General features: G+C 65.6%; 1 protein-coding gene across 5 annotated transcripts; it reads left to right on the plus strand.

Annotated features, from left to right (window-relative positions):
• Positions 1-61: 61 nt before the first annotated feature.
• Positions 62-27,927, plus strand: CTNND1 (catenin delta 1). Of its 5 annotated transcripts, none has more exons than XM_082057763.1 (20): positions 62-269; positions 13,467-13,585; positions 14,251-14,564; positions 15,593-15,664; positions 15,884-16,042; positions 16,243-16,775; positions 20,551-21,014; positions 21,124-21,307; positions 21,533-21,650; positions 21,963-22,116; positions 22,515-22,532; positions 22,783-22,851; positions 23,568-23,695; positions 24,102-24,252; positions 24,555-24,747; positions 24,854-24,968; positions 25,371-25,458; positions 25,725-25,772; positions 25,869-25,966; positions 26,385-27,927. In XM_082057763.1, the coding sequence occupies exons 3-20, from the start codon at positions 14,370-14,372 to the stop codon at positions 26,394-26,396; spliced, it is 2,799 nt and encodes a 932-aa protein (XP_081913889.1). In that variant the 5' UTR covers positions 62-269; positions 13,467-13,585; positions 14,251-14,369; the 3' UTR covers positions 26,397-27,927. The 5 variants fall into 5 exon arrangements, with proteins under 5 accessions (XP_081913889.1, XP_081913891.1, XP_081913892.1 ...); XM_082057765.1 differs by having other exon boundaries at positions 26,388-27,927; XM_082057764.1 differs by lacking the exon at positions 62-269 and adding an exon at positions 8,232-8,247.
• Positions 27,928-27,944: the final 17 nt, after the last annotated feature.

The following is a 27,944-nucleotide window of genomic DNA, read 5'->3' on the forward strand; positions in this document are numbered from 1 at the left end:
GCCCGGCCCCGCCCCGGCCCCGCCCCGCCCCGCCGGAGCAACTTCCATTTTAGGTGCGGGAGCGGCGCGGGGCGCACGGCGCGGCCAGGCCCGGCCCGACCCTCCGACCGCACCGCTCCGCCCGGCGGGGACCCGGCCGCCGCCCGCAGCTGCCGCCCCTTTCCGGGCGCCTCGCCTCTCGCCTCGGATCCCCGTGGAGCAGGCCGGGCGGCCGGGCCGCCGCGGGACGGAACCGCCACCCCCGCCCGTCGCCGAGGAGCCCGGCCACGGTGAGTCCCGCTCTCGGCGTTCCCGCCGCCGCCTGCCCGGGGGAGGGGGAGCCGGTGCGGGTCGGCGTCGGCCGGGCGCCGCGTGCCCCCGGGCGGGAGCGGGGCGGGTGGGGGCGGCCCTCCCCCTCGTCTCCCCGCGCCCCCCTCGGCGGGGCCGGGCCCGGCCGTGTCCTCCCGCCGGCGGCGGTGGGTGCCGGGCCCCCGGAGGCCCCTCGCTGCTGGGTGCCAGGCGGGGCCGCGCCCCGCGGGACCGGCCGGGTGGCGGTGCCCGGCCCTGGCGGGGGCGCTGGCAGAGCCCGGCCCGCCGGAGCCCGCGGGGAGCGACACAAAGGCGGCTGGGCCGGTGGCCGCCCCGCTCCCCGCCCGGTGCCGCCTCCGCCGTTCTCCCTGCCCGGAACAAAGGCCGCCCGTGTGCCAGCTTCCCGCGGCCGGCACCGGCACGGCCCCCCCGCCGCCTTTGTGCGGGCTCTGTGCTCGGTCCCTCCGCGGGGCTCGGCCCGGCTCTGCCTCCCGCCGCGGCCCCGGCCCGGCCGCCTCTGCCCGCCCGGGGACGGGCGCATCCCCGGGATCTCGTTCCCTGCGCCTTTGTTCGGCGGGGCAGGGGCTGGTGTGCCCGGGACGGTCAGAGCGTGGGAGGAGCGGGCAGGTCCCCTCCGCGGAGCAGCTCTGCGTTTAAACACAGCCCAGCGGCCTCGTCTGCCCGAGTCGCAGCTGCCAGGTGACACAGGAGCGCTCCCCGGGAGGCGCGACCCTGCTGTGCTCGCTGGGCTCAGCCGCCTGCTTTTTCTGTATTTCCCCTGTCTGCACTGTCATTGAGCAGCAGCTCAGCTGCCCAGCACCTTCTGTGCAAGGAGCAGGTGACCTTCTGTGGCATCACCGTCTCCTGCAACCTGGGCGCTCCCGTTCTCGGAGCACTGCGGAGCAGAGACTTAGCTTGGGGAGAGCAGGCGGAAGTTTGGGTGGCTCTGTGTCAGGAGGGCTCCTGCCCCCGGGGGGCACAGGCAGGCCCGCCGGCCTTGCAGAGTGACGTGGGGCACCTCTGTTGTGTCCCTGGGCTTTGAGTGCGGGAGCCTGGACAGCAAAGCTTCCTCTGATTGTTAGAGAGGGGGCTGGGCCTGCTGGAGGTGCCTCCCTCCCCAGCAAGGGCTTGGTGCCCTGGCTCTTCCATGGAGCTGGTGGTGATGGGGGTAACAGGGTGTTATTTGGGAGACCCGGGCTGTTCTTCCCCTGCGGGGAGCACTTGGCAGGGCTGAGGGCTCCTGTCCCGGGCTGTGGTGCCTGGCCATGTGCAGGCTGCTGGTGGGCTGGACTGGAGACCGGGGCTGCCTGGGTGTGGGGACTGTCCCCGTATCACCTGCAGCTGCCGACAGTTCCACCCTGTGTCCAGCCTGCACTGTGTGGGTGCTTTTGGACTCAGCTGCCTGGGTCTTGGGTGGAATTTAGAAGAGGCTTGTGCTTTGTGGGGAGCAGGGAAAGCTCAGCGCCTCCAGGACCCAGGCAGGCTGAGAGTCCTGCGGTCGGTGGTCACAGGCCGTGTTTGGAGCTTCCCTTCCTGCGCCTCGCCTTTCCTCCTCGCAGCTCTCCTGGACGTGGTGGATGGGGCTGAGTGGCTGGCTGGTGGCTCGTGGGCTCCCGTCCGCGGTGCCCACGGCGTGTTCTGTGTGTGCCGACCCGCAGGGCGGCTGGGGCAGCGGGAAGAGCATGAGCAGGGACACACTCGGTCCTCCCCGCGGACGCCTGCTCCGTCCTGCTCCCAGGGCTTTCTCGAGGCGGATTATCTTACCTACTGGTGTTCACTTGTGCACTTCAAAGAGAAAAAAGACAGTTTTTAAAAATCTGTTCCCTTTCCACTTGACCGGACTTGGCCGGGGCTCTGTTGCATGCAAACGACTGTCCTTTGCAATGTGCAGCATTTGCTGGAATCTCGTGCGGAGCCTTCCTGGAAGGGGTGGGAGGATGAAAGCGGTGGCTCTGCCGAGCACGCTGGGCTTGCCTGGGCTGCCGCGGAGGGCGAACCTCCTCCCTTCCCGCTCGGAGGTCAGGCCCCATCCCTGTGGCTGAGGAGCCCTCAGGACCATCCCTTCCAAAGGATGGGCTGGGAGTCAGAGCAGTGATCCAGCCCAGATCATGCGCCAGCAGTCCCTGTCCCTGGGATGCTTCTCCTTCCTTCAGCCTCTGGCAATGAAGATAAGACCTCGGTCCATTGTATCTGTGCTGGGAATGGCTTCAGGACAACCAGAAAATAATAGTGTAGCTTGGACCATGCCTGGAAGGTTCTTGCTTCTCAAAATAGCTTACCAGTGTCTGTGACCTTGGGGGACAGTGCTGGTTAAGTCTCTTGGTTTCTCTTCCCAACAGCCCCTTGTAACCATGTCTCATTTACTGCTGGCGAGGACAGATCCCTTTCCCAAGACTGTGGCCATACTGTGTTCGGGGACGTACAGAACTCTGCTGGCTCCGCAAGCCCAGGTCTCTGCAGCGTGGGTGTTTTCCGCTGTCCCTGCCACAACTGTGGGGCTGGGTCGGCCCATAAAAGGCAACAGGTGTTCCCTGGATGCGGTGACAAAAGCCAAGCCTGTTGGTGACTCAGCCGGCTCGGCCGTGGCGCAGGGCTTGGCCGCCGGAGGAGGCCGTCCCCGGGCACAGGGCACGGAGGCATCTCGGTGTCAGCCTGTCGGAAAGGGGCTGGATTTACGGGCTCTCGGCCAAAGTCCTCGACTTCGCCAAGGTGACCACAACCTTCTCTTTGCCTCTTACCATCCCAGGAAGCTGTCTGGGAGGGGGAAACTGTTCCTTAGAGCCAGCTCTTGTGCTGGAAACTCCCAGCAGCAGGGCAGTGAGTCCATCCGGCTCCTGCCTGTCTTGTGCTTTTTGCTAATCTGCCTTCCTCCCCGCGGAGCCCCGTGCCCGCTCTGCGCGGGCTGCCCTGCTTCCTCTGCTCTGGCGCGTTCCTGTGCAGCCTCAGCCTGTTGAGCGGCCTTTGGGGCAGCGGCGGTGCCGTCTGGCCCCACTGCCATGCTGTGCCCTGTCCCCATTTGTTTCCCCGGGGCAAGCTGGAGTTGTCCCCACGAGTGACCTGTGGTGCAGAGGGGCGGAATGAGGTGGCTGCTGAGTGTGGGGCAAACCAGTGACTAATGCGCACAAGCTGCCAGGCGCGGTGCCGGGATGGGTGAACCCGTACCCGGGGTGCCTGTCACCTCTGCTTCGTCTGCTTTGCCCAGCCCAGAGCAGCTGCAGGCCGGCGGTTGGCCGCGGGACGCGCGGTGTGCCCGAGCCTCGGACCAAGGTGGCAGAGAACAGCCTCAGCTGCCGTGCAGGGGAGATGAGCCTCCCCACAAGGGACAGTGACTGAGGAGCAGCAGCTGCCCGGGAGCTGGTCCCCGTGTCCCTAACCTTGTGCTGCAGAGCTCTTACCTGCTGCAAAAATGCTTGTGCCAGCGTGGGCCTGGACGCGTGATCCAGGCTGAGCGCGTCTCCCGTAAGTTTAGTTTGAACAGTTCATTGCCCAGGTGATGTGCCGATGGGAGAGCAGTTTCCTTTGTGAAACCGCAGCCCTGGCCTTTCAGCGTGGCAGAGGCGGGGGTGGCTCTGCGATGGCGGGGGTGCGGGCAGCCCGGCTGGATGCAGCGCTCAGCCAGCACCTCCGTGGGCCAGGAGCCACTGCCTTTCCAGCACGAGCAGGGGGCTCTGGGCAAGTTTGGGTGCGGGGCAAGCCCTGGGGACGACCCTCCTGCAGCCCGGCGGGGGTGGGCCTGCAGTCCTGGGATGCTCTTTGGACGCGCGCAGCCCTGGGGCTGGCTCCGGGTTTTCCCGGGCTGGCAGCAGCGCTGGGCTCGGGCGCGCGGGGCAGAGCTGCCGCGTCTCGGGCCCCGGCGCTCCCGCTCCGCGGGGCGTTGGCCCCGCTCGAAGTTCAGCTGCTCCTGCTGCGGTCGGGGCGCGGGGCCCGCGCGGCCCCCCTGCCCCGCCGCGGCCCTGGGTCGGGGGCGAGGGCGGGGGGCGGGCAGCAAGAGTTCTCTCCCTCGTGTCTCACCAGGGTCGTGCAGCAGCACCTCCTGGGTAGGAGGGCGATTACCTGGGGCCAGGTGGCCCAGCCTGGGAGCTGGGTGGCCTCGGAGCAGATGGACGTGGAGAACCGATTCCCACCCTGGCCAGGAGGAGGAAGGCCTGTTGCCGTCCTCAGCTGACACTTGTTCCTCTCACCCCCATCTCGCGTGATGGTCAGGCTTGTCTTTCCTGGCGAGAGCTCCCAGATCCCGGCTGCTTCCCCGTGGTGCTCCCGGCTGCCCCGGCGCAGCGGAGCTGGGGGTGCCGGGCAGCCGCGACGGGTGAGAGGGAGGGAGGGCGTCGAACTGCAAAGACGAGTTTTTCCGACCTGGAAGGGTGGGTCACCGGTCGTGTTTGCATGCCGCTGGCAGGCCCCTTGCCCAGTGGAGTAACGCATTCTTTAGCGTGTTGCTGCACGCAGCGCTGGCTGCCATGCCGGGCTCAGGCTGCCTCGCACCGGGGAGGGGGCTGTCGCCCCGGCCTGGGGAGGGGGGGCAGCCTGGGGGTGCTTCTGGGAGAAATCTGCTCTGATGTGGGGGGGTGCCTGCTTCAGGCTGACTTTGGAGCCCTTTTTCCACTCTGCTTTTTTCCCCCCTGTGCTCTTACCTGCAGGAGAGAGCTCCCGGGGCCCTGCAGCTCCCCGCGGGGGCACGCTGGTGTGGCACATGGGGAAGCCTGCTCTCCCTTGATCTCTGCCCAGTGACTGTCTGCAGCAGTGGCTTGGGTGGAAAACCACTTCCCTTCCACTTCCCTTCTCTGTTCCCCTTCCCTGGGTGGCGAGAGAAGCCACCCTGGGCAGGTGGGCAGTCCGGAGCGCAGCCGTGGCAGCAGCCGTGCTGTGAGGGGTCTCAGCTTCCCAGGGATGTCCCTGTCCTGCCTTGGGGACTCGCAGAGCGTCAGGCGGCCCTGTGTGTGTGTGCCGTTGGCTGGGGGAGCTGTGCACAAGCAGACGAGGTGTGCAAAAGGAGGCTGGAGAGCAGCGGCGCACGCTCGCTGTGGTCTCCGGGAACAGATGTGCTGGAGTTACGATGTGCAGATATCAAACCCATGTCTAGGCACAGCCGTGTCCTCGTGGCTTTAGAAAATAGCATCTTCTCGTCTCTGCTTGTAGGATGATCCAGGCTGGACAGGAATGCGATACCACCATGGGCAAGGAGCAGTAATATGTGTTCCCAGGGGCAGGACCCCTCCAGCAGGCCAGCCGGTGTCTGGTCTCCTGGGGACCACAGTGCCCGCTGGCTGGCACAGCCGGCTGGGCTGCCGGTGCCCGTGCCTGGTGTCCCCGGTTGGTTCCAGGGTGTCTGGGGGCGGCGGGGAGCGGCCCTTGGCAGGACGTTGTGTTTAGAAGCTGACGGGAAAGGGAAGTCACGATGTCATCTCCCGTCTGACCAGGAAACGCAGGTTTCCTTCCCCTCGGCTCGCGCAGGAGCCTGGGCTGCTCCTCAGCAGGCTGGGGGGCAGCAGCCAGCGGTGGCACCAGCAAAACATTTGGGCGGGGGCTGGGCAGGTGGGAGTCCTGCTCCTCGTTGTCCCCTGCTGCGGGCGCGAGCCCTGGCTCCAGCCAGCCCGCGTGCGCCTCGCCGGGCTGCGGGGCCGCTGTTCCCACAGCCCACCCGCGGCCAGCAGCCCCGTCCCCGCACCCAGCGCGATTCAGTCCCTGGCCCTTGCTGGTGCTTCTCCAGTGGCTTTCCTTCACCCATTCACTGCTGTTTGGCGGGACCCTCGGAGCTGTCTCCGCGCAATCAGAGAGCCGGGCACCTGATGAGGTCACGCGGGATGGAGCTTTCAGCCCGGCCCGGTGATGCTGCGGTGACTCAGGCTGCTGGCTGCCCTACCTGCTCGGGAGGGGGGGCTGGGGTCCCGCGGCTCCTGGGCGGCTCCCTGGGCTGCTCCTGCGCGGGTGGCTGAGGGTGGCTGGGCTTAATCTCGGCAGTTCCCTCCTGGCCGCTCCCACACCAAACATGACTTCAGCGCCTGCCTGTTTGCTCAGCCTGGGGAGGGGACAGGCGTGTGGCCCGTCTGGCAGAGGGAAGGGCGCCCTGTCTGCTCGGGGGGCCCTGGGCGCCTGCCCTTCTCCACACTCCTGGTAATGGCTCCTTGGCGACTCGAGTGCTCCTCGTAGGGACAGTGGATGAGGCAGGCTGGCCACGCTCCGGCCGAGCCCAGTGCTGTGGATCCCAGCGCTTCCAGCCCCCGTGCCCTCCTGCGCTGGTCGGAGCAGGGTACCCAGAACTGAGGGGGGCCAGGCCCTGGGCCAGCCTGGTACAGGTGCTGGGAGAGGAGATGATTTCAAATGGCTTCCCTGGGAAGAGGGATGTGAGGCTGCACTGAGGGCTCAGTGTTGGGGAACGGCGCCCAAATCCACGTGTGTTGGTGCTGGGCCGGACCGCGTTGTCCTGCGACTCTGCACCCTGTGCTGGCAGGGCTGTCCAGGGCAGCGGGTGCTTGTGCCCGTCGCCTGATGGAGGGAAGGTCCCTTCATTTTTCCCAGGACGCTGCCCACCGGGCTGCAGCCTCTGTGCTCGGGAGCAGCCAGCAGCAACATGAGCCCTTGAGGAGGGGGATCTGCCCTGGGATGGGTGCTGGAGCACCTTCACCCCAGCTCCATGTCTTCGTCACCCGGGCTGCCGGGGGGGGCAGCTCCCGTGGTGCTGCAGCCTTGAGTTTAATTGAGGGGGACTTTGCTCCCTGGGCTCTGCCAGCACAGCCCTTATCTCTGCAGAGCCGGGCTGGTGTTTGTTTTAGCTGTGGGAGAGAGGCAGCTGAATGGGCGGTGGGTGGGGGCAGAGACGGGGGTGAAGGGCGGGGGTGCTGTGGCTGGGGGGCAGCCCTGGCCTTCAGCACAACTCCAGGGCTCCAGCAAGCCCTGTGGGCGCAGGGACACCTCGCGTCCCCCATCAGGGTGGTGGCTGTTCCCTGGGTGCAGCAAGGAGCCAGGGATCTGCCCTACGATCCCCCCAGCTCACCTGCTGCTCCTGGGGCCGGGGGCTGGAGCCGGGGGCTGCCGGGGTGAAGCCGGAGCCTGCTGGCCGCCGGAGCGCGGCCGGCCCCGGGAATGCTCTGGCCCCGTTCCCGGAATCCGGCGCTGGGTGTTTGTTTGCTGCTGCGCCCCGAGGTCTGGTGCTACTGTGACAGGAAGCGGGAACGCCGGGGGGGGGCGGCCGGGATGTGCCTGTGAAATCCCTTTGTCCCCGCCGAGCGCTCAGCTGCACATTCCCACCGGGAGGAGAGAGCCGCCTTTGTGCGGCTGCCGGGCTCCCGGCATGTGAACCTCCCGGGGCCGGGCGCTGCGAACGCGGGGCTGGTGCGGAGGGGTGGCGGGGACCCCCCCTCGCTGCTGCCCCCGGGCTGGGCGACACGCACCCGGTACCTGGGCCGGCGCTGGGGCACCCCGGGGAGGCCGGGCGCGGTGGGGTGCTGCTGGCAGGAAGGCTCTGGCCCCGTGGCTGCGTCGCTCGGGGGTTGTGGGTGAGCAGTGTCTGCCTGGAGCCTGGTGGCTTGGCTGCTGTCTTGCTGGGAGGGATGCTTGTCCCCCCGAGGGCAGCTCCGTCTCTTGCTGTGGCGCTGGCTGTGCCCGCGGCCAGCGCGGAGGGGCGGCAGCTCCCGGGCGCTCTCAGCCCAGCGGGAGGGAAGGAGCCTCTGCCGTGCGTGTCCCGCTCAGAGGGACGGGTGGCCCCTCGCGTGCCGGGGCCAGCTGCCCCGCGGCCGGATTGCTGGCATACCAGCAGGACCAGCCCCGCTGTGCGGCCGGCCCCGCGCTGCTCCTCGCCGGCTGCTGCGCTGCCTCCCCTCCATCCCGCTCCATCCCGCTGGGGGGCCAGCGGGCCCACCTGGGGACCTCAGCTGGGCCGGGGCGGATCCCTTCCCCAGGGAATCGCCCACCGTGTTTCACAACCCCAGCTTTGCCCAGCCCCCTCCTGTGGATGCGGACCCGGTGGGCGTTGTGCATTGTCAGCCCCCTGCCCTTGCTGGGGGGCGACTGCCAGCCTTCTGCTTCCTCCCGCCCGGGGCAGCGCGGCCCCGCCCTGCGCCTTATCTCCCTCCTTATCTCCTGGATGCTGTCCCACTCCCTTATAAGGTGCGGTGTGCGTCCCTGCTTGCACCTCCAGGTAACTCCCCTCTGGGGCGGGGGCGGCTTTCCCAACCCGCCTACGTGCGGTCCCTGGCCGCGGTCCCTGGCCGCTGGGGTGGACCAGGCGGCCGTCCCGCTGCCGGTCTGACCAGTCGGGTGTGATGGGCACTGAGCGCCTCCATCCCAGTGTCACCCGGGGCGGCCGCCCCTGGTGCTTCACTCACCCCCTTGCTGGGGCCAGGTGCCCTGGGCACGGCTCCCGGGGAGGAGGGACAGGTAGGCGCCCGAGGCGGGAGCAGCCTGTTCCTGCCCGGGGAGGGCCGCTGGCCGCCCGCCAGCCCGTCCGGAGTCCGGTGCCCGTGCTCTGTAACCTTCCCGGCAGGGCTGGGCTGATGAGGCGGCCGAAGGCCTGGGCAGGAGGCGGGGAGCCGCTCTCGGAGCGGGGTCTGGCAGGGCTGGGCAGCGTCAGCGAGATGTCTTGCACAACCCACGGGCAGGGACGCGTCTGCCCGGGCAGGCGGGTCCCTCCGGGTGTGCCGGCTGCGGTGGGAGCTGGCAGCGCCGGGCGCGGGCACCTTCCTGCCGCAGGGCTGCCAGGAGAGAAGCAGCCACGGCCAGAACTCCATCACCCGCACAGGGACGTGGGACCTGCTCCCCACCGTCACCCGTCCTGCTCCCCCGTGGCCCGGGGGTGTCGTGCTCTCCTGGACTGCACACAGATGGGGACGAGCTTCATCTCGCGGGCTCTGTGCCTGCTTGCTGTGCCCTGGCTGGCGCTAGTGCTTGCCGCTTCAGGCAGGTGGAGGGCTGGGGACCGATGTGTGAGCCTGGACCCTGCCCTGGGGGGGTGGAAAGATGCCAAAGATGTTGGCTCATTTATTTTTTAGCTAATTGAGACTGACCAGAAGCCTGTGGTGAATTAGCAGGGCTGTGAACCCGTGCAGAGCAAGCAAGTGTAATGCACTGCGAGCGCTTGGACAATTGCAGGCTTGAATTATTGATGGGGTTTCTGTTTTTCCTAAGTGCATCATGATGGGCAACTGGAACCAGGAGAATTTGTTGCTTCCTCTGTCTGGATGGGGGTCTGGTGCCGAGAGCTGTCGATGTTCGCTTTCGAAGGGCGGGCAGCCAGCTGGCTCTCCTCAGAGTCCCTCAAATTGATAGGGAAAGGCACATTCTCTGAGTGATGTTGCCGTTGTTCTTGTATGTTCGGTGCTGGGGACCGTGGTGGGGCAGGAGCAGGTTCCTGCGGCAGCGCGTCCCTGCTGCCCCCGGCCGTGAGGTGGTCTGCGGTGCCGGCCGCGGCCTGCGGTGACCGCGCGGAGGGGCTGCTTCGCGGTGCCTCGCTGCGGCGGGGCGTCTGCCGCGGTGACAAACACTGACACTTGCTTGACAGGTGCCCGGGGACGCCAACAAGCAGCAGAGCTGCGGGCGGGCTGGGGCTCGCAGCCGGGCCGTGTGGCTCTGTGCGCAGGGGCTGCGGGCGCCTGGCATCTCCCGGCGGGGGGCTGGGGCAGCGCTGGCGGGCCGAGGCGGTTTCTGGCTCTGTAGGTGCTTGCGTTGGACGGTGTCCAAAATCCTCCCTGCGGCCGTGGCTCCAGGGGTCCCGGGACCACGGGCGGCAGCTCTGCGGGGACACGGAGCAGGGCCGGCGCGGGCGGGCGGCGTGCTGCCGCGGGCGCTGCTCTGGGTTTGCTGTGCCGTGTCTGCCCCTCTCCCGGCCTGTGCCGTGCAGTTCCCGCCCGCGCTGGGCTCCTGCTGGGGAGCCTGCGGGACCCGGGCTCCGCCCTTGGGCAGAGGAGGTGCGGGCGAGCTCAAGGTGCATATGGCTGTGGTTTGGCCCTGGAAATTACTTTTCCAGGCAAAGGATTTATTCTGGGAGAAAGCAATTCCCCCAGGAGGCGGGGGCAAGGGGCTTTGGAAACACGTGCCCCGCGCAGCTGCCCGCGGCGGCAGAGCTCTGGAGGGCTGGCCGGGACGGGTCTGCCCGGCCTCCGTCCCGCCGAGAGGGCGACGGCGGCACGTGCGGGGGTCGCGGCCGCCCCCGGAGCCCGCTGGCCGTGCCCGGGCTGCCGGGCCGCGCGGCGCCGCCTCGTGCCGCGGGCGGGGCAGCGGGGCCGCGCGGGCTCTGCGGCCGGTTCCGGGCCCCTGGTGCTGACAGACGCCGAGGAGCTGGCTCTGGTCTTCTGCCTGCGCTTTCATCTCTGGGCTTTTTTGTGTTGCCCTGAACTGAGCCAACTGAAATATTTTTGGCTTGCTGGGGTTTTTAAGTAACGGGTGTGTCAGCAAGTGCCTCTCTCATGATGAGAAGGCTTTCATGCAGCCGTCCTCGAGGATGGCCAGGGTCTGGCTTTGGAAGAATGCTCTGTAGTTGTATCTTCGGAGGGCTGGGAGGAGGAGGGGCAATGGGTGCAAAGCGGTCCCTGGAATTCCACCCTTGGGGGACCTGGCGCACTTGGATGTGAGCTGTCATGAGCAGCCTGCTGGCCCGCGTGGCCAGGCTGTCCCCATCGTCCCTGTCACCTCGCAGGTGACCGTGCCTGGGCTGATGTTGGGTGGGGGCGTCGGGCTGTGCTGTGCCCAGGCAGCCCCTCTCCCCAAAACACTGGTGTGTGGGCCGCTGCAGGAGGGGTTTGGGGCAGATCCTGCGCAGCTGGAGGGTGCGAGGCTGAGCGGCTGTTTGGGGTTTGTGTGTCAGCTGCACAGGACCGCGGTGCCCGGGATGGCGCTGGCGGCGTCTGCGGGGAGCGCCGGGGACCGCGCTCGCTGGCCTCGCTGGGCCTGCCGCCGCTGCTCGGCAATTTTGTCTTTAACCCTGGATCCCTGGAGGCTCTGTGGCTGGAACAAGGGCAGAGGGCGGTGGCGCGTCCTGACAGCAGGAGGGGAGCCGGGGAGCCCCTCAGCAGCCGGACCTGTCCTGCCGCGCCTCCTGCCGTGATGGAGCCGTGCCCGCTCCGGGCAGGGTGGTGACCGTGCGTGCGCACTCAGTCTCTGTCCCGCTGCTCAGCGTGGCCGGATCTGTGGAGAGACCCTCGGGGCTGCTCTGGAGCAGCAGTGGGGGGGGGCTGATGGGGCTGCAGGGCCAGACCCGCCGCCCGGCCCTCCCCGGCTGCCACCTGTCCCTGAGCCTTCCTGCTCCGACCTGGCGGCCCCACGGAAGGGAGAGCTGTGTGTCCCCTCACCTCCTGCCTGGGCCAGAGGGACACTTGCGAGTGCGCGGTGACAAGAGGAGCTGCCCGGCAGGGACCCGCGTTGTTCCTGCCCCGGCTGTTGTGTTTACTCCCCACGGAAGGGACGGGAAGGAAGCCGCCTCGCAGCTGCTCTGCCCTTATCTGGGGCCCTTAGCCCTGGAACTCTCATTGTTAGGCTGTGCTCCCCGGGGACGTGCAGAGGAGGGACGGCGGCGCAGGAATCTGCTGGGGTTGCTGTTTGTGCTGCCGCCCTCCCGGGCGCGCCGGCTGCTCCGCGTGCTGCTGGGGGCTGCACGCGAGCCCGTGCACAAGAGCAGAGGCTCAGTGGATCTCTCCCTGAATCCAGCATGTACCTTCTGGCTCCCCAGGAATCTGCCCCCTCTGTAGGGAAGGTCGAGGGCACGCCGAGGAGCCATCACGGCTGCTTGGGCACCGTCATGTCGTGGAGATCCTTTCTCTGCAGGGGGTTTCTGTCTGTAAAAGGGCTCAGTGAAATACCGCTCTGGCAACAAATCGCAACAAGCTGGTGGGCTCCTGGCTGACTTGAGGTGCCGAAGTTGTGCCGGGGGTCTGGGCGGTGGGACCATGCCCGGGGCTGTGGTGGGAGATGCTCCCCGGTGGATCCCGCAGGGAGTCCCCGGCTGCAGCAGGAGCTGCGCCGCGTGCCGCGGCTGGGGCCTGCGGGGGTCCCGGCGGCACAGGGTCAGGGTCCCTGCTTGAGGGAGGTGGATGCCCACCGGACACGGGCGACGTTTGACTCAAGGGTGAGAGCTGGGGTGTGTCAGCACTGTTCTGGGAGGCACAGCCTCTTGCTTTGAGATCTGTGGGGCAGCTGAGACCTCGGAGCAGCGAGGGTCAGTCATCCCTGCATTTCCATACAGGGCTCCAGGAGTCAGTCTGTTGAAAACTGCCGCAGGGCAAACCTGTGTGAGGAGTGGAAAGCTGCATGCGTGAGCCAGGGGTCGTGTCTGGAGCCTCCGAAAGGAGCGCGGGCTCCCGAGCCGGGGCGGTGGGCTGCGTCCCAGGCTGCGGGCTGGCGGGCGAGCGTCCCGGCGTCCCGCTGCACTGGGAGCCGCGGCAGTCTGCGGCGGCTGTGCCGCGGCTTTGGCTGTCGCTGGGCACACACGGGCACGAGTAGGGCAACGGGACTTCTTATTGATGAAAGCAGATTACAGGGTAACAGCAACCAGATGTTCAAGTGTGCTGCAGGCAGCCTCCAAAGCACTTGGAAAAAGTCCACCCTGCTTCGCTGGGCTCGTCGTGGTGGTGCCACGGTGGCTGGTCAGCACCAGCGCTGCCTGTGTCCCCGGGAAGCCAGGGGACAGCCACAGGGAGGAGCGGGGGAGGCATTTCAGGAAGGGTTTGGTCTGGGTATGCTTGAGGTACTGTGGGAAACAACAAAACAAAGCAAAGCCCTGCTCTGGGCTCCTCTGAACCAGCACCTGCGCGGGCTGGGACAGGAGGGTCGGGGCTCCGTGCGCGGTTTGGGCTCTGCGGGGCCGTACCAGGGCGGTGGCCCTGGGGGTGGGCAGAGCCGGAGCTGGAGACCGTGGGAAAGCGGTTTCCGAGCCGGCTGCGCGGCGCGAGCGAGTCCCCACACGCCCGCGTGACTGCTGGGGCTTGGGAGCTCCGGGCTTGTCGGGGCCTGGCGGGCGGGGGCCGAGCCCGCGCCGCTCCCCGCGCTGCCGGTCCGTCGGTGGGGAGCAGGCAGAGATGCTGGGGCTGCGGGGGGGCCGCGGCGTTTCCCCCCCGCCAGACACCGCTCTGTCCCTCAGAGACGGGGGCTGGGAGAGAGGAGCCGGGTTCCCTGGTCTGTCGCCTGCCCTGCCGTCTGTTTTGAGATCCCTGGTGTGACTTGTTGTTTGACCTCCTCTCCTGCCGTCCCTGCAGCTCTCTCCCCTCCTGCTTCCTCACTGTGGTGGCTGGGCTATTTCTTCCATGACTCTCTGCATCTAGACCTGGCTGTCCCGTGCCTTTGCCAATCAAACACGAACTTCCTCCTCTGACAGGTCTGTATGGAAGAATATTGCCTTTCTCTGTCAAAATATGTTGATTGTGGTGTGCTCACTCGCTGTTCTCCTTGGGGAGGGGATGTTGGAAAGGTCCAAGCCAGTGCCCATCCCTAGAGCTGTGGGCTGAGGACCTGAGGGGCTGTGGCATTGAGAGCCCTGGTGAGTTTTGGCAGCGAAGGGGCTCGTGGGGTCCCCTTCATGGGGATCCTGTCCCACTTCATCCCCTTTCCGGGGTCGGAAGGAGCTGTGGGGCTGGGCCGGTGTCCCCGCAGGACGTGGGTCGCTGCTCGTTCCGCAGGAGCGTCCCCACTGCTGGCTGCAAACAGCTTTTCCTGCAGCCCGAGGGCCCTCGCGGGAGAGGGACCCTCTTCAGCCCACAGCGGCTCCCGGGCCTGGCTCAGCTGGTTGGTGTCATGCGGGGGCCTTCTTAGCCCAGAGTGACGCTCCTCCAAGCCTAAATGCTGGAGCAAGGAGCATCTGACCCACACTGGGCGGTGCTGCGCCGAGACCCCCTCGACAGCTCTCTGGTGGTGGGTGGGAATGGATGTTAATGCTGTAAGAGAATTTTTTTTTCTTGTTTTGAGTATCTGTTTTAACAAAAATCAGTCTCTTCTGACTGCTCTTCTCTCCTCCTTTCCTCCCCCAAATCATGTGCGGTGAAGAGAGGGGCTCCTGCCCTTCTGGGTCTCTTTTCTTCCCCTCACCTTGACACCAAGCCACCTCCGCTCGTGCCTCCCCGCGCCCTCCGCCCCGCCCTGCCCGTCCCGGGCACCCGTCACCCATGGACGACTCGGAAGTGGAGTCGACCGCCAGCATCCTTGCCTCCGTCAAGGAGCAGGAGGCTCAGTTCGAGAAGCTGACCCGGGCGCTCGAGGAGGAGCGGCGCCATGTCTCGGCCCAGCTGGAACGAGTCCGGGTCTCCCCGCAGGACGCCAGCCCGGGCTTGGCCAACGGCACGCTCACCCGGCGGCACCAGGTAAAAAACCGCCTTGGCGGAGGGAGGTGTGGGGGCTCCCGGAGCCCCCGTCCGTCGGTCCTGCCTCGGGGCAGCCCCGGCTCCCTTCCCCGGCCCTCGGCTGTGCGAGGTGCGGGCGGTGAGGCTGGTCCCGACGCTCCGGTGCTGTACGTGCCCTGGGCTGGGGGGCTCTGGGCTGCGCAGACCCCCTTGGCTGCAGAGTCTGCTGGGAGGAGCGGCTGCAGGGTCCCGCTCCCAGCTCCGCTCTGGTTTGGGCAGGTTGGAGGCTGCCTGGTCAGTACTCGGGCATCTCTGCTCCCCATCCCACTCAGCTGCTTGGGAGGTGCTGACGTGCAGGGCTGGTGTGTTGCTGTGGGGAGCGTGTCTCCCTCTCGTCTGACAATGGGCACGTGCTTGGAGTCTGTCCCCAAACAGCGATACCAGGGCTGTGAAAGATCTCTGTTCTCTGCAGGGCTGGAAATGTGTTCTCATCTGCCTTGGCTTGAGGTCTCTCCCGTTCTCCCTTTCCTGGGCTCTGCTGTGGGGAGGGTGCTCAGGGTCTCTGGGCTGTGGAAGGTGGTGGTAGGAGAGACAGGGGCCGGGGGGGAGCACAGGAGTTGAACGGTGGCACAAACTCTGCAACCAGCCACCAAGCACCTGCGCTGTCCCCTTGCCACGCGGGGGACCCGTGGGGTGTCACCTGCGGCTGCTGTGTCCGGGGACGCGCCAGCTCTGCGGGGCCGTGCCGGGGAGCGGGGAGGGCTCTGGGCCGTGCCGCCAGGAGCGCGTGGGCGCCGCAGGAGAGCCGGGGTGTCCAGAGAGGCCGGTGTGTGACCTCGGCTCCTGCCCGGGCCGGAGCGGGGGCCGGTTTGCTGCACACCACACGGAGCCCCGAGCAGCGCGCTCCGCCCTGGAGGTGACACGGGAGGTCACCCGGGGTGTCCGTTGGGCAGGAGGTGGCCCGGCGGGGAAAGGGGGACGGACACGCGGGGTCCTGGCGGCGGGAGCACGGTGCAGTAACCAGCCTGCTGCGGTACTGTGTGTTTCAGAACGGCCGTTTCTTGGGCGATGCTGACCTGGAAAGGCAGAAATACCCAGATCTGAAGCTCAACGGGCCGCAGGTAAGGGGAGCTGAGCTCTCTGGCTGTGGGCAGCCTGCTTGCCAGGGGGTGCAGGGCTCCAGTGTCCCCACCTGAGCTGGGACAGGGGGACTTGGTGTGAAGGGGCCTTGGGTGTGGGGTTGTTGGTCTCCTCTCCCATGCCAGGAGGGTATTGGGACGCCCCAAGAGATGAGATGGGTGCTGGTGGTGGGGGCTGACTGCCTGTCCCTTGCCCCCCAGGACCACAGCCACCTCTTGTACAGCACCATCCCCAGGATGCAGGACCCAGGCCAGATTGTGGAGGAGACGTACACCATGGAGGAGGACCCAGAAGGGGCCATGTCAGTCGTGTCTGTGGAGACATCAGATGATGGGACAACCCGGCGTACAGAGACCACGGTACAGGCCTGGGGAGAGCATGGAGGGGACAGGGCTCTGGGCAGGGACCCGATGACCAGGGTGTCTGCCAGCTTGCCCAGCTATGAGCTGAAATGGGTGCGAATCTGCCTGGAGGAAGTGCTGGGCCAGAGCGGGACTCTGGGGACGCAGGAGTGCGGTGGGTTTCCTGATGGGAGCATGTCCTGCATCCATCCCCCTAGGTGAAGAAGGTGGTGAAGACGGTGACCACCCGGACAGTGCAGCAGGTGCCGATGGGGCCTGACGGGTTACCTTTGGAAACCTCCCCTGTCACCAGCAACTACGTCCAGACGATGGACAGGAACTTCCGCAAGAATGGCAACGGGGGCCCTGGCGGGTACCTGGGCCAGCCGGGCACAGCCACCCTCCCTCGCAACTATCACTACCCCGACGGCTACAGCCGCCCCTATGAGGACGGCTACCCGGGCAGCGATCACAGCTACGGCAGCCTGTCCCGTGTCACCCGCATTGACGAGCGCTACCGACCCTCCATGGACACCTACCGGGGCCCCAGCCGGCAGGACACCTACGGCCCCCAGCCTCAAGTGCGCGTCGGGGGCAGCAACATGGACCTCAACCACTTCCACCCCGAGCCCTACGGCCTGGAGGACGACCAGCGCAGCATGGGCTTTGAAGATGTGGACTACGGGCTCATGTCTGACTACGGCACGGCCAGGCGGGCAGGGACCCCGTCTGATCCTCGGCGGCGACTCAGGTACGGGGCGGGAGGCGCTGGGGCGGGGGGGTGCCGTGGGGTCCCTCTGATTTCACCCACTTCAGGGGAAGGAGGATTGTGGAGACAGCACCGTGAGCTGAATCACACGTGGTTCATGCAGGAGAAAACTTCCATCCGGTTCTAATTGTCTGCTTAATTGGTGGTTAAAACTCAGTTCTAATTGAGCTGATGGTCCTGCAGCGAGGAGTTCCACTGGGCGGCTGCATGTAGCTCCGGGCCCTGCCCTCTCCGTGCCACCTGTTCCACTGGCGGGACAGTGGGATCATCTGCACCCGGCCTGGCGCGGCGCGCAGAGCTGTGCGGGTGTGCGGCACAGCCCCGCGCCGGAGCAGCAGCCGCGGCACCGCGCTCCTGCCGAGCTGAGAGCGGCCAGGGAGCCGTGCTGAGTCCCGCTGTGCCCGGGCAGCGTTCCTGCAGCACGGGGCGGGGGGAGCGTTCCTGCAGTGTTCCTGCAGCGTTCCTGCAGCACGGGGCGGGGGGAGCGTTCCTGCAGCGTTCCTGCAGCGTTCCTGCAGCACGGGGCGGGGGGAGTGTTCCTGCAGCGTTCCTGCAGTGTCTGCAGCACGATTGTGCAGGGTAGGGCAGAAGAAGCTGCTCAACCTGTTTGGCAGTAGCAGCTTCTCCCCCCGTCTGGTCTGTTTGTCCGTGGGTGATTAGCAGCTCCCCAGCCCAAGGGCTGAGCACCAGCCCCGGGGCAGCCAGAGCAGGGCTTGGTGGTCCCTTCACCGCCCTGCTGGGGTGTGCAGCTGGGTGTCCTGGGGTGTCACAAGCCTGAGGCCGTGACTCTGCAGGCTGGTGCCTTGTGCCCGCTGTGTCTCTTGCAGAAATGCTGCTGCTGCCAGCTTGAGCCTCTTGTTCTGCTCTGCTTGCTGCCCAGGCAGTGAGCGGAGTCTGGGAGGTGCTGAGGTAGGAGTGAGGGTCTGAGCCTGGGTCCCAGGGCTGGGGAGGGGCTGTGCCAGCAGGTGGGGGTGGATGCACATCTCCCCAGGGCAGGGAGCAGACAGGTAAGGCTTGAGCAGAGGCTGCTTAAGCTCCCTGGGCATAAAACAGAGGCAGGAGAGGGAGACCCGAGGCAAAGGGGGCTCCGGCCAGCCCTGCCCAGGCTGCGCTCGGCTCCAGGTGCGCGCTGGGGATCCGCGGTGTCTCCTGGTGCGGAAGGGACTGAGGGAGGAGCTTTGCCCTTTCAGCGGGTGCCAGCACCGGTGTGACGGTTGCTGCGCTGAACCAGTTCAGGCGGTTGTTCACCCGGATTGATTTCCTGGCCCACCCTGCTGTGCGAGGCTGGAGGAGAGCAAGCAGGGCTCCGGCAGCCACCATGTCAGTTCTGAGCGCGTGGCCGGCATGGCTGTCCCCTTACGGGCAGCCCGGTGACGCAGTCGTGTCTGACTTGGGGCTGCAGAGGGAGCGAGTGCCAGCCCAGACGAGGCTCTGGCTGGTGAACCTTCCCTGGGTCTGTGTCCTGCCCGGCACACGGGGCCGGGAGCCCTCCCTGGGTGACCCAGTCTGAACTGCTCGGCCTTTGGGACCATGAATCCCCTCTGCTGGGCTGGGTGGTGCCTGTGTCCTTCAGCCTCTCCAGATCCTGGAGGAAGCATCTGCAGGAACCAGGTGTGGAACCAGGAGCTGCAGCTGGGTGCGAGACCAGGGGACCGGGCCCACAACAGGGGGAGAAGGTCCTGCTTCCCAGCACATCCAAGGAGCAGTCCAGGTGGAGATGTCGCCTTGCCCGCAGGGATGGGGTGGGTGCGGGGTATGGAGGGTGGGTCGGTGCACCCGTGAGCAGGCTCTTCCTCCCCAGGCAGACCGGTAAAGATCGCAGCAATCTGTGGAATCCAGGCACTGTTGAGCCTGGCGTGTCCCCTAACTTCTCAGTTACCATCGGTGCTCAGCTGCCCGGCTTGCGGGAAGGGAACAGGCACGATCAATGTCCCCCTTGCCTCAGAGGTGTTTGTCTCGAGCAGGGCCTGGCTGTTGATGGTTTCCTTCGGGGAGGCCGCCCTGCGGCACAGGAAGGCACAGGAGCGCGCTGGGCCAGACGCAGCGTGTGCGGCTGCCCGGAGCACGCGGTCCCCGCTCGTGGCTCTTCTAGAGCTGCCTCTGCAGGGGAGGGGCAGAGGGGGCTCAGTGGCAGCACAGGATGTGCTCCCCAGCCCCCCCAGCCCATCTCACCTCGGGGGCCGGGGGGTCCAGCACCAAGCGGCTGCCACAGCTGCTCAGGGTCTCCCTTCTGGGGTGCACGAGGTGTGACACGGAGCAGGGTCACTGCTGGCCATGTGGCACCAGTGCCGTGTCTGCAGCGCTGCTGTCGGCCACGCCGTGCTCCTGCCATGTACTGCTGCAGGTGGTGCAGGCGCTTGGTGCAGTGCTGTGGGGGCGACTGCGCAGCAGCCGGGCTCCTCGGCACCGCTCAGGAGCCAGACCGTGCGGCGAGCAGCGTGTTTCCCCGTCGGGACATGCCGAAAGCCACCCTCAGAGCGTGCTGTGCAGCGGCACGCGGGGATGTGGCCGTGAGCGTGGCTGCCAGCTGGAGCTGCTGGGTTCCGTGAGCCCTGTGCCCAGGCTGCAGGGAGAGCAGCGGCGCGAGGAGCAGCACTTGCTACTTTCCTTGCACCCTCCCCGCCCGCCCCTGATCTGGGGCTCTGCAGGTGGGTGAGCGCCCCAGAGCGGACGTGAGCCAGGGGATGCTCCCTCACCTTGGCCCCGGTTGTGTGTCCCCATGCCCGGGCACAGCAAGGGTGACAGCAACACTCAGGCCCCTCCGTTTAAGTGCTAAGTCCCATCCTGTCCCATTCTTTGAAATCGCCAGATTCCTCTGCATGGGTGGGGAAGGGATTATATTGCCTGCGACTACAAAAATAGGGTGAGAATCCAGGAGTTTGTGTAGTGTATGTTCCGGGCGTGTTAAATATCACCTTGGTGCATGGGGGCTGGTTGCGCTGCTGCAGCCTCCGCGTGCTGCCTGGGGCCCGCTCCCGCGCCGGCGGCTCCGTGGGTGACCTGGTCCTGCCCGGGGCTGTGCGACCCCTGCTCCTCCCGGGGCTGAGCCGAGCGGGGCTGGCCCTGCAGCCGGTGCCCCTCGGGCCAGCTCAGCCTGTCCCCGGGCAGCCGTGCAGCGTGTCACAGGGCGTCTGCAGGCAAACGGGTGGAGCCCTGCCCTGGGTAAAACCTTTGTTCTGGCCACGATGCTCTGAAACAGCGGCAGTCGCCTGGTCTGGTAGCAGCTCGTGTGTCCTGTGCTGCTGTGTGGCGATGGGATGTGGCGCTGGTACAGCCGGATGGTGCAGCAGAGAACGGCGTGGCCTGAAACCGGGCTCTGGGTGCCCGGTGCTGCTGTGCCGGTACCACTGTGCCGCCCGTGGCGGGGCCGGCTTGCTCCCCGGCCACCTGCGCTGAACTTGCCCTCTAGCGGCTGCAGGCCCGGGCTGCTTGGTGCCTCGGGCCAGCTCCTGCCCTGCAGAGGTGACGCAGAGGTGACACAGAGATCAGGATCAGCCTCTGACCCACGGGAAGCCCGGTGGGTGGGAGGGCGCTGGAGCAGCTGCTGCGTTGCCTTCTCCTGGGGACCAGCCCCGCTCTGCGCAGGCTGGGGACGCGCTGGGGCAGGATGGGCCCCGGTGCTGCGCTGCTGCCCGGCCCGGCCTGTGCGCTGTGGTGGGACCGGCCGCTGCGTCTGCTTCCGCCGTCGTGTGGCGGGCTGGGGGGGAACAGCATCCCGCGCCCGGGGCTCGTGCTGACGCTGCTGTCTCTCTCCTAGGAGTTATGAGGACATGCTGGTGGACGAAGTGGCCCCTGACCGGTACTACTGGGCGCCCCTGGCTCAGCACGAGCGGGGCAGCCTGGCCAGTCTGGACAGCCTGCGGAAGGGCGGCCCAGCCCCCGGCAGCTGGCGGCAGCCGGAGCTGCCCGAGGTGATCGCCATGCTGAGCTTCCGCCTGGACGCCGTCAAGTCCAACGCGGCCGCCTACCTGCAGCACCTCTGCTACCGGAACGACAAGGTGAAGACGGAGGTGCGCAAGCTGAAGGGCATTCCTGTGCTGGTGGGGCTGCTCGACCACCCCAAGAAGGAGGTGCACTATGGTGCCTGTGGAGCCCTCAAGAACATCTCCTACGGCAAGGACCAGGACAATAAGATTGCCATCAAGAACTGCGATGGGGTCCCTGCTCTGGTGCGCCTGCTGCGGAAGGCCCATGACATGGACCTCACAGAGGTCATCACAGGTAACGGCTCCAGGGAGGAGAGGGGCTCATCTGTTGGGTGAGGGGGCCACCGTGCAGGTTGTTAAGCCCATGTGCTCCGATTGATCACCTCCTGCTTGCGGCACTGCAGGAACCCTGTGGAACCTGTCCTCGCATGACTCCATCAAGATGGCCATTGTGGATCACGCGCTGCACGCCCTGACCGATGAGGTGGTCATTCCCCGCTCGGGCTGGGAGCGAGAGCCCAACGAGGACTCCAAACCGCGCCACATCGAGTGGGAGTCGGTGCTCACCAACACCGCCGGCTGCCTTCGGTACACGAGGGGCTGCTGGCAGAGCTGGGGTGGGCTGGGGCTGCTCTAGCGCTCTTCTGGGCACTCCTGGGGTTGCTGGGGCTGTGGAGAAGCTGCCCTCCCAGGACAGCGGCTGGCAGTGCAGCCCTTGGTCGCTGGAGGGGAGCTGCAGGACTGAGTCTGTGGTGCGAGTTCCTGGCCGGCCCTCAGCTGTCTCTCCTGTGACGGTTCTCTCTGCCCTGCCAGGAACGTGAGCTCGGAGCGGAGCGAGGCCCGTCGGAAGCTGCGGGAATGTGACGGGCTGGTAGACGCCCTGATCTACGTCGTCCAGTCCGAGGTCGGCCAGAAGGACTCGGACAGCAAGGTACCACGGAGGGGCTGTTCCGGGGCACACACAGAGCTCTGCCCTTGTCACCAACTCCAGCAGCGCTCTGCTCTTCATCCCAAGACGGATGAAGCATGGATAGGGATCTTCAGCAGGGAGGGATTGTTTTGGCCCAGTAGAATATGAATTGGTGATAGCAGAGCTGGCCATGGCTGCTTTGGGATGCGGGTGTCCCCCTGATCCCAGCTCAGGCCCCTTGGCCTGGCTCTGGTTGCACTCTGTGGTGGGGCCCTCACTTTGTAGCCACGGGCATGTGCTTTGCCGAGTCAAACTGTCTGACTTTCTCCCCAGCTGGTGGAGAACTGTGTGTGCCTGCTGAGAAACTTGTCCTACCAAGTCCACCGTGAAATCCCCCACGCCGAGCGCTACCAGGAGACGCCGCTGGCCCCTGCCAACGCCACCGGGCCCCCCGCGGCCAGCTGCTTCGGCACCAAGAAGGGCAAAGGTGCGTTGGGCGGCAGCAGCACGGAGGGAAGTGGCACGGAGACAGTTCTACTACGGTGAAGCTGGAGGGTGGTCTGGGGTGTCTGTGCTCCTGCCCTGGCGTCTCTCGTGTGGAGGCTAAGCTGCAGCTTTCTCCAGAGGCACAGTACTCAGTGTCTCCTCGGCTTTGGGAGCTACTGCTTGGCTTACCCAAAGTGTTTGACAAGCTAATGGTGGGTGCCTGTGGTGGTGGGACGGTGATGGAGAGATGTCCACTAACTGCACACCTTCCCTTTTCTCCTGTGTTGTCACCTTCCCTTCCCTTTGCTTTCTTGCCAAACGATCTGCCCCACGATGCTGTCGGCACTTCTCTCCTCCTGCCTCCCCTCTCTCCTGTCCTTCTCTCCGCTTCGCCAATAGACGAGTGGTTCTCCAGAGGTGAGTGTGCTCTTGGTTTTGATTTTTCCATGGTGGATTGGGTCCTTTCTCTAGCTCTGTGTGCCCCCTCCCAGCTGGGCATGTGCTGCCTGCAGTGTGGCTAATGTCCTTGATGTCCCTCCTGGGACATGCTGGCGGCTTAGCTTCAGCTCACCTGTGGGCTTGTTCTTGCAGCAAGTGGTAAAGAGCTGTTGGGCTGATATGGGTGGAGAGAGGAGGTGTCTTACACCTCTCTGCTTGTTCTTTGAAGGTAAAAAGCCGCCAGAAGACCCTGGTGCTGATACAGTGGATTTTCCCAAAAGAACAACTCCAGCCAAAGGTATGATCCTCCGTGTGTGTGCAGGGCTGCTTCTGCACAGCAGTCCAGGAGAGAAGAGAGTAGAGTTGATTTGAATTGAGAGCAGCCCCAGGAGAAGGACTTGGGGTGCTGGCTGATGAGAAGCTCAACATGACCCACAATGTGCACCCACAGCCCAGAGACCACCCGTGTCCTGGGCTGCGTCACCCGCAGCGTGGGCCGTGGGTTTGGGGATCCTGCCCCTCTGCCCCGCTCTGGTGAGACCCCCTGCAGTGCTGGTCCAGCTCCGGGTCCTCAGCACAGGACACACATGGACCTGCTGCAGAGGGGCCAGAGCAGCCCCAGGAATGACCCGAGGCTGGAGCAGCTCTGCTGGGGACAGGTGAGACAGCTGGGCTGTGCAGCTGGAGAGGAGAAGCTCCGGGAGACCTCGGAGCAGCCTCCAGTGCCCAAAGGAGGCTCATAGGGAAGATGAGGACACACTTTTTACAAGGGTAGTGACAGGCTGAGGGGTGATGGCTTTAAACTGATATAGAGGGGAGACTTAGATGAGAGACGAGGGAGAAATTCCTCCCCATGGGGGTGGTGAGACCCTGGCACAGGCTGCCCAGAGCTGCTGTGGATGCCCCATCCCTGGGTAGTAGTTTCCAGCCTTGTCTGCCCATCCTGCTCCTTCGGATGAGCAGGGTGCTGGCAGAGCCTGTCAGTAAGTCCTTCCTGCCCGTGTTCTCTGGCAGGCTACGAGCTCCTGTTCCAGCCAGAAGTGGTGCGGATATACATCTCTCTTCTGAAGGAGAGCAAGACCCCAGCTATCCTGGAGGCTTCGGCAGGAGCCATCCAGAACCTGTGCGCTGGCAGCTGGACGGTGAGTGTCCGGGCAGGGCCCAGGGGCGCTGGAGCGTCACCCGTGGGGCGCTGCCGTGTCGGGCTGTTGACTTGGTGCGCGGTCGCTGCCCAAGGAGATGCCGTGACAGCGCAGCTCAGGCGTGGGCTCTGCAGGGCTCTGTGCTCCTGCCATTCCTTCCCTCGGTGGGCTGGGGCGGGGATGAAGGTTTGGCACTGCCCTGCAGCTCCTTGACCTGCATTCTCTTCAAGTACCTGGGAAGTCTTGCTGGCCTGGCCTGCCGGGGGGCGTTGGGACAGTCTGTCCTGTCACGGGTGCAGCCAGGGCCCTTGGTTCCCGAGATGAGGGTGGGTGCCAAGGCTGCCGTGTTGTCCCTGGGGGACTGTGCCTGCCCAGGCTACACCGTGGTCTCCGTGTCTCCCCCCAGTACGGCCGGTACATCCGCTCGGCGCTGCGCCAGGAGAAGGGACTCTCTGCCATCGCCGACCTCCTCACCCACGACAGCGAGCGCGTGGTGAAGGCGGCGTCCGGAGCCCTGCGGAACCTGGCTGTCGACTTGCGTAACAAAGAGCTGATAGGTGAGGACATGGTGCTCTCTGTGTCCATCTGAGTTGGGCGGGAACGTCCTGACCTGGGCACTGAGGAGGAGTGTGGATGTGGGCACAGCACCAGCCCAGTGTGTGTCTGCTGTTCCTCTCCCAGAGCAGCATGTGCTGAGCTCCCCTGACAGCGACGCCCAAGTGGGTCACCTGTCCCTGAGCCTTCTGCAGGGATTTTTGTTTTGGTTGTTTGGTTTGGATTTGGTTCTTTGGTTGGTTTTGGTTTTTCCCCCCTTTTCAGTCCTCTTCCTTACTCACACCCAGCTCTTTCCCCTTCCCAGGTAAACATGCGATCCCCAACCTAGTGAAGAACTTGCCTGGAGGCCAGCAGACCCCAGCCAAAAACCTCTCTGAAGACACAGTCGTGTCAATCCTCAACACCATCAATGAAGTAATTGTAGACAACCTCGAGGCTGCCAAGAAGCTGCGGGAAACGCAGGGGATTGAGAAGTTGGTGCTGATCAACAAATCTGGGTATGCTCTGTGCTGAGGATAACGCAAGGGTCAGAGAAGGGCTTCTCCAGGACCTGCCTCGAGGTCATGGGTGTTTGCAAACATCTCTTCCTTCACCTCTTTCTAGGAACCGCTCCGAGAGAGAAGTCCGAGCAGCCGCCCTCGTCTTGCAGACAGTCTGGGGATATAAAGAGCTGCGGAAGCCCCTGGAGAAGGAAGGCTGGAAGAAGTCTGATTTCCAGGTGTGGGGGCGTGGGATGCTCTGTGGTGGCTGGGGCAGCAGTGGGGTCCTGCAGCAGGGAGAAGGGTCCTGGAGCTCAGCAGTGCTGGGTGTCAGCTCCGGCCTCGCTGGTGTCCTCTCTGCCGGTCCCCAGGGGACTTGCTCTGCAGAGCTCTGAGCCCCGTGGCCCACACAGCGCACAGATCAGCAGGCAGGAGGGCTCGTGGCACTGAGAGCCACCGCGGCTGTGCTGAAGAACCGGGTTCTCCAGGGCTCAGTTTCGTTCCCAAAAGCTGCGCCTGTCCTTGCTGCTGGGTGCAGCCGCGGGCGCTGGAGCTGTGGGGCCTTGGTGCTGGGGGCCGCAGGGTGGGATGTGCTGGTGGGGAGTGTCTGCCAGGGTGTGAGTGGTCACTGTCTGCCCCAGGTGAACCTGAGCAACACCTCTCGGACCCAGGGAGGCAGCTCGTTTGATGACAGCACCTTGCCTCTCATCGACAGGAACCAAAAAACAGGTACGTGCCTTCCCTTAGCACCTGTCCCCACTGTCCTTTCCACATGTGGGTACCCAGAACAGCTGGCCTTTGTCCCTTTGTCCCCTCCCTGCTCTTCAGCCCCGTCTTCCTTGGCAGCCATAGCTGCTCGCACAAGGCATCAGTTCGGGCTCTGGATGCCACCTCAGGGCTGGAAGAGATGCGCGCAGGTTCTGCTGTGTCCTCGGGTCGGTGGGTGGGCAGCGGCTGCCGGGCCGTGTCTGACCTGCTGCTCTCCGTGTTTGCAGACAAGAAATCCTCCCGGGAGGAGATCCAGATGAGCAACATGGGACCAGGTAGGAGAGGGGCCAGGGGCCTCTCGCCTGGGAGCGGGCAGAGCTCCCGCCTGCGGGGATGGCGCGGCTGACATGGCTGTCCCCTCCCCTGTTCAGACAACTATTCCACGCTCAATGAGAGGGACCACAGCAGGACGCTGGACCGGTCTGGGGACCTCGGAGACATGGAGCCAGTGAAGGCAGCGCCACTGATGGTGAGCAGCTCCGGCTGACGAGGGAGGGCTGAGCGGGCCTGGGCGCAGGAGATGACAATCGCTGTCCTGGCTGGCAGGACGGGAGAGCTGGGCTCCCACAACTAACACCCCCACCCCGCTCCGTCCCCCACTAACCCGTGTGTCTGCAGCAGGAGGAGGGGCAGGAACCACAGCCTGAGGTAGAGGAGGCGCAGGAGGATGCTGCCGTGTTTTCCCCTGTGTCGGTATGTCCCGCAGCATCCTGCCCAATCTGAACGGTGGTGACAGATCCTGCTGCGCTGTTAGGGGTGCTTTGGCCAGCCAAATCCCGCTCTGATCGCTGCTGCCTGAATCGCTGCCGGAGCCGCTGGGGCCGTGATCGCCCTCCGCTGCTCGCTCTGCTCTGGGCGTGCTAACGTCTCTCCCTCTCTCTCCACAGCAGAAGATCTAGCTGCCGTCCCCGCCTCCACTCAGTTTGGGTTGATAATATATTATATATATAAATATATATATATATAACTCTTCGTGGTGGAATGGACCGACTTTTACCTTGTCCTTATTTTTGCATTTTTGCTGGACTGTTTGTGCCAACGGGCCAGCCAAACGACTGGGCCTGGTCCCGGGGCAGCCCGGGCCGCTCTGCCTCCTCCAGACCGCTGCACCTCCCGTCCAGACACCTCAGCCGCTCGCTCTTCCCCCCGCGCTCCGGCCCCTCCTCGCTCCGGAGGGTCAGCCCTCCTGCCTGACTGCCGGGTCGGCCGGTGGGGATGCTGCAACAGGACTCGATCTCTGCCTTGACCAGGAGCTGCCTTCTCTCCCACGCTCCCCTCTGCTCAGAGACGACTGCAGGGACAGAGACTGGGACCTCACTCGCCGCCTTTTTTCGTTCGTGTTGTTGCCTATAGGATATATTTTTGTGCAGGATCACTCTTCAGCCAGGGCTGTGGGGACAATGGGCACGTCCCTCTCTGGCGGCGGGACCAGGGGAGGGGAGCTGGAGCACGGGGGGCAAGGGGAAGGAAAACAGCGTTAACTTCTCTTGCTTTGCTCTAGATGAAGCTTTGGGGACAGGGGATCTGGCTCTGGATCCCGCGGAGGGTCTGGATGGGGCCGCTGGCCCCTGCCTGGTGCCTGCGAGGAGGGGTGTGTATGTGGGAAGATGGTCAGTGCTGGGGTGCGGGACGGGGGTCCCTGCGGGGAGGAGCTGCGGCGGGACCGGGCGCGCCGTGCGGAGCCGGGATCGCCGCCCCGGCTGCCCGCGGCGCTGCCCGCGGACTTTCTCTCGACACGTGCCTTTCTTTTGCCACTGTGAAATAGCTCTCTGAATCGTACTGTCTGGCTCTGCGCTGGGGAAGGGCTGTCCCGGGCTGAGCTTCCCTTCCCCACCGGGAGCCCTCGCTGTCTGCGCTGGGGCTGGATGCCTATTTGGGGGGTCCCAGCCCCTCACTGATGGGGGGTGGGAGCCGTGACACCCCCCCTCCTCCCTGCATTTCGGTGCTGTGATCTCTTGGGGAGCCCTTGGGCTCCCCTGCAACTGGAAGCCTCTGCAGGAGGCTGCAAACTGGAGCGGGAGCCCCCCCAGCCTGGGGCTCCCCCAAATCGGGCTCGCGGGCGCGGGGAGGCTGCGGCGGGCAGCGCGGGGGGCAGGCTCCTGCCTGCACCCTGCCCGAACGCCCCGGCTCCGGCCGAGCCCTCTCTGGCTCCAGCCCCACCTCAGCTCAGTTTGGTTTTGTTCTGGGGTCTAACTGTTTTCTTTTCCTTTAAATATGTAAAACACTAATTCCTTTTTCAATTTTTAATTCCAAATGAACCAAAAAGCAGCTTCCCCTTTCTCTCCTGCCCTGGCTCTGCTGGGCCAGCGCTGCCCTGGGGAGGAGAGGAGCGGGGAGCAATGAGCTGTTCTTGTCTGATTCCTGTGCACACTCTTGTAACGCTTTTAAAACAAAATGATTTTTTTATATAAATAAAGTTTTTAAAGTGTGTCTCTGTGCCTCACACC

This window comes from Streptopelia decaocto, assembly GCF_964273445.1.
Source record: "Streptopelia decaocto genome assembly, chromosome: 7".
NCBI classification, from domain to species: domain Eukaryota; kingdom Metazoa; phylum Chordata; class Aves; order Columbiformes; family Columbidae; genus Streptopelia; species Streptopelia decaocto.

What these genes read in the sequence shown, in the direction of transcription:
- CTNND1 (XM_082057763.1), top strand. Translation starts at nt 14,370, where the DNA reads ATGGACGACTCGGAAGTGGAGTCGACCGCCAGCATCCTTGCCTCCGTC. An exon ending in CGCTCACCCGGCGGCACCAG is followed by an intron (nt 14,565 to 15,592) that starts GTAAAAAACCGC and finishes TGTGTGTTTCAG; the next exon opens with AACGGCCGTTTCTTGGGCGA. An exon ending in CGACAGGAACCAAAAAACAG is followed by an intron (nt 25,459 to 25,724) that starts GTACGTGCCTTC and finishes CCGTGTTTGCAG; the next exon opens with ACAAGAAATCCTCCCGGGAG.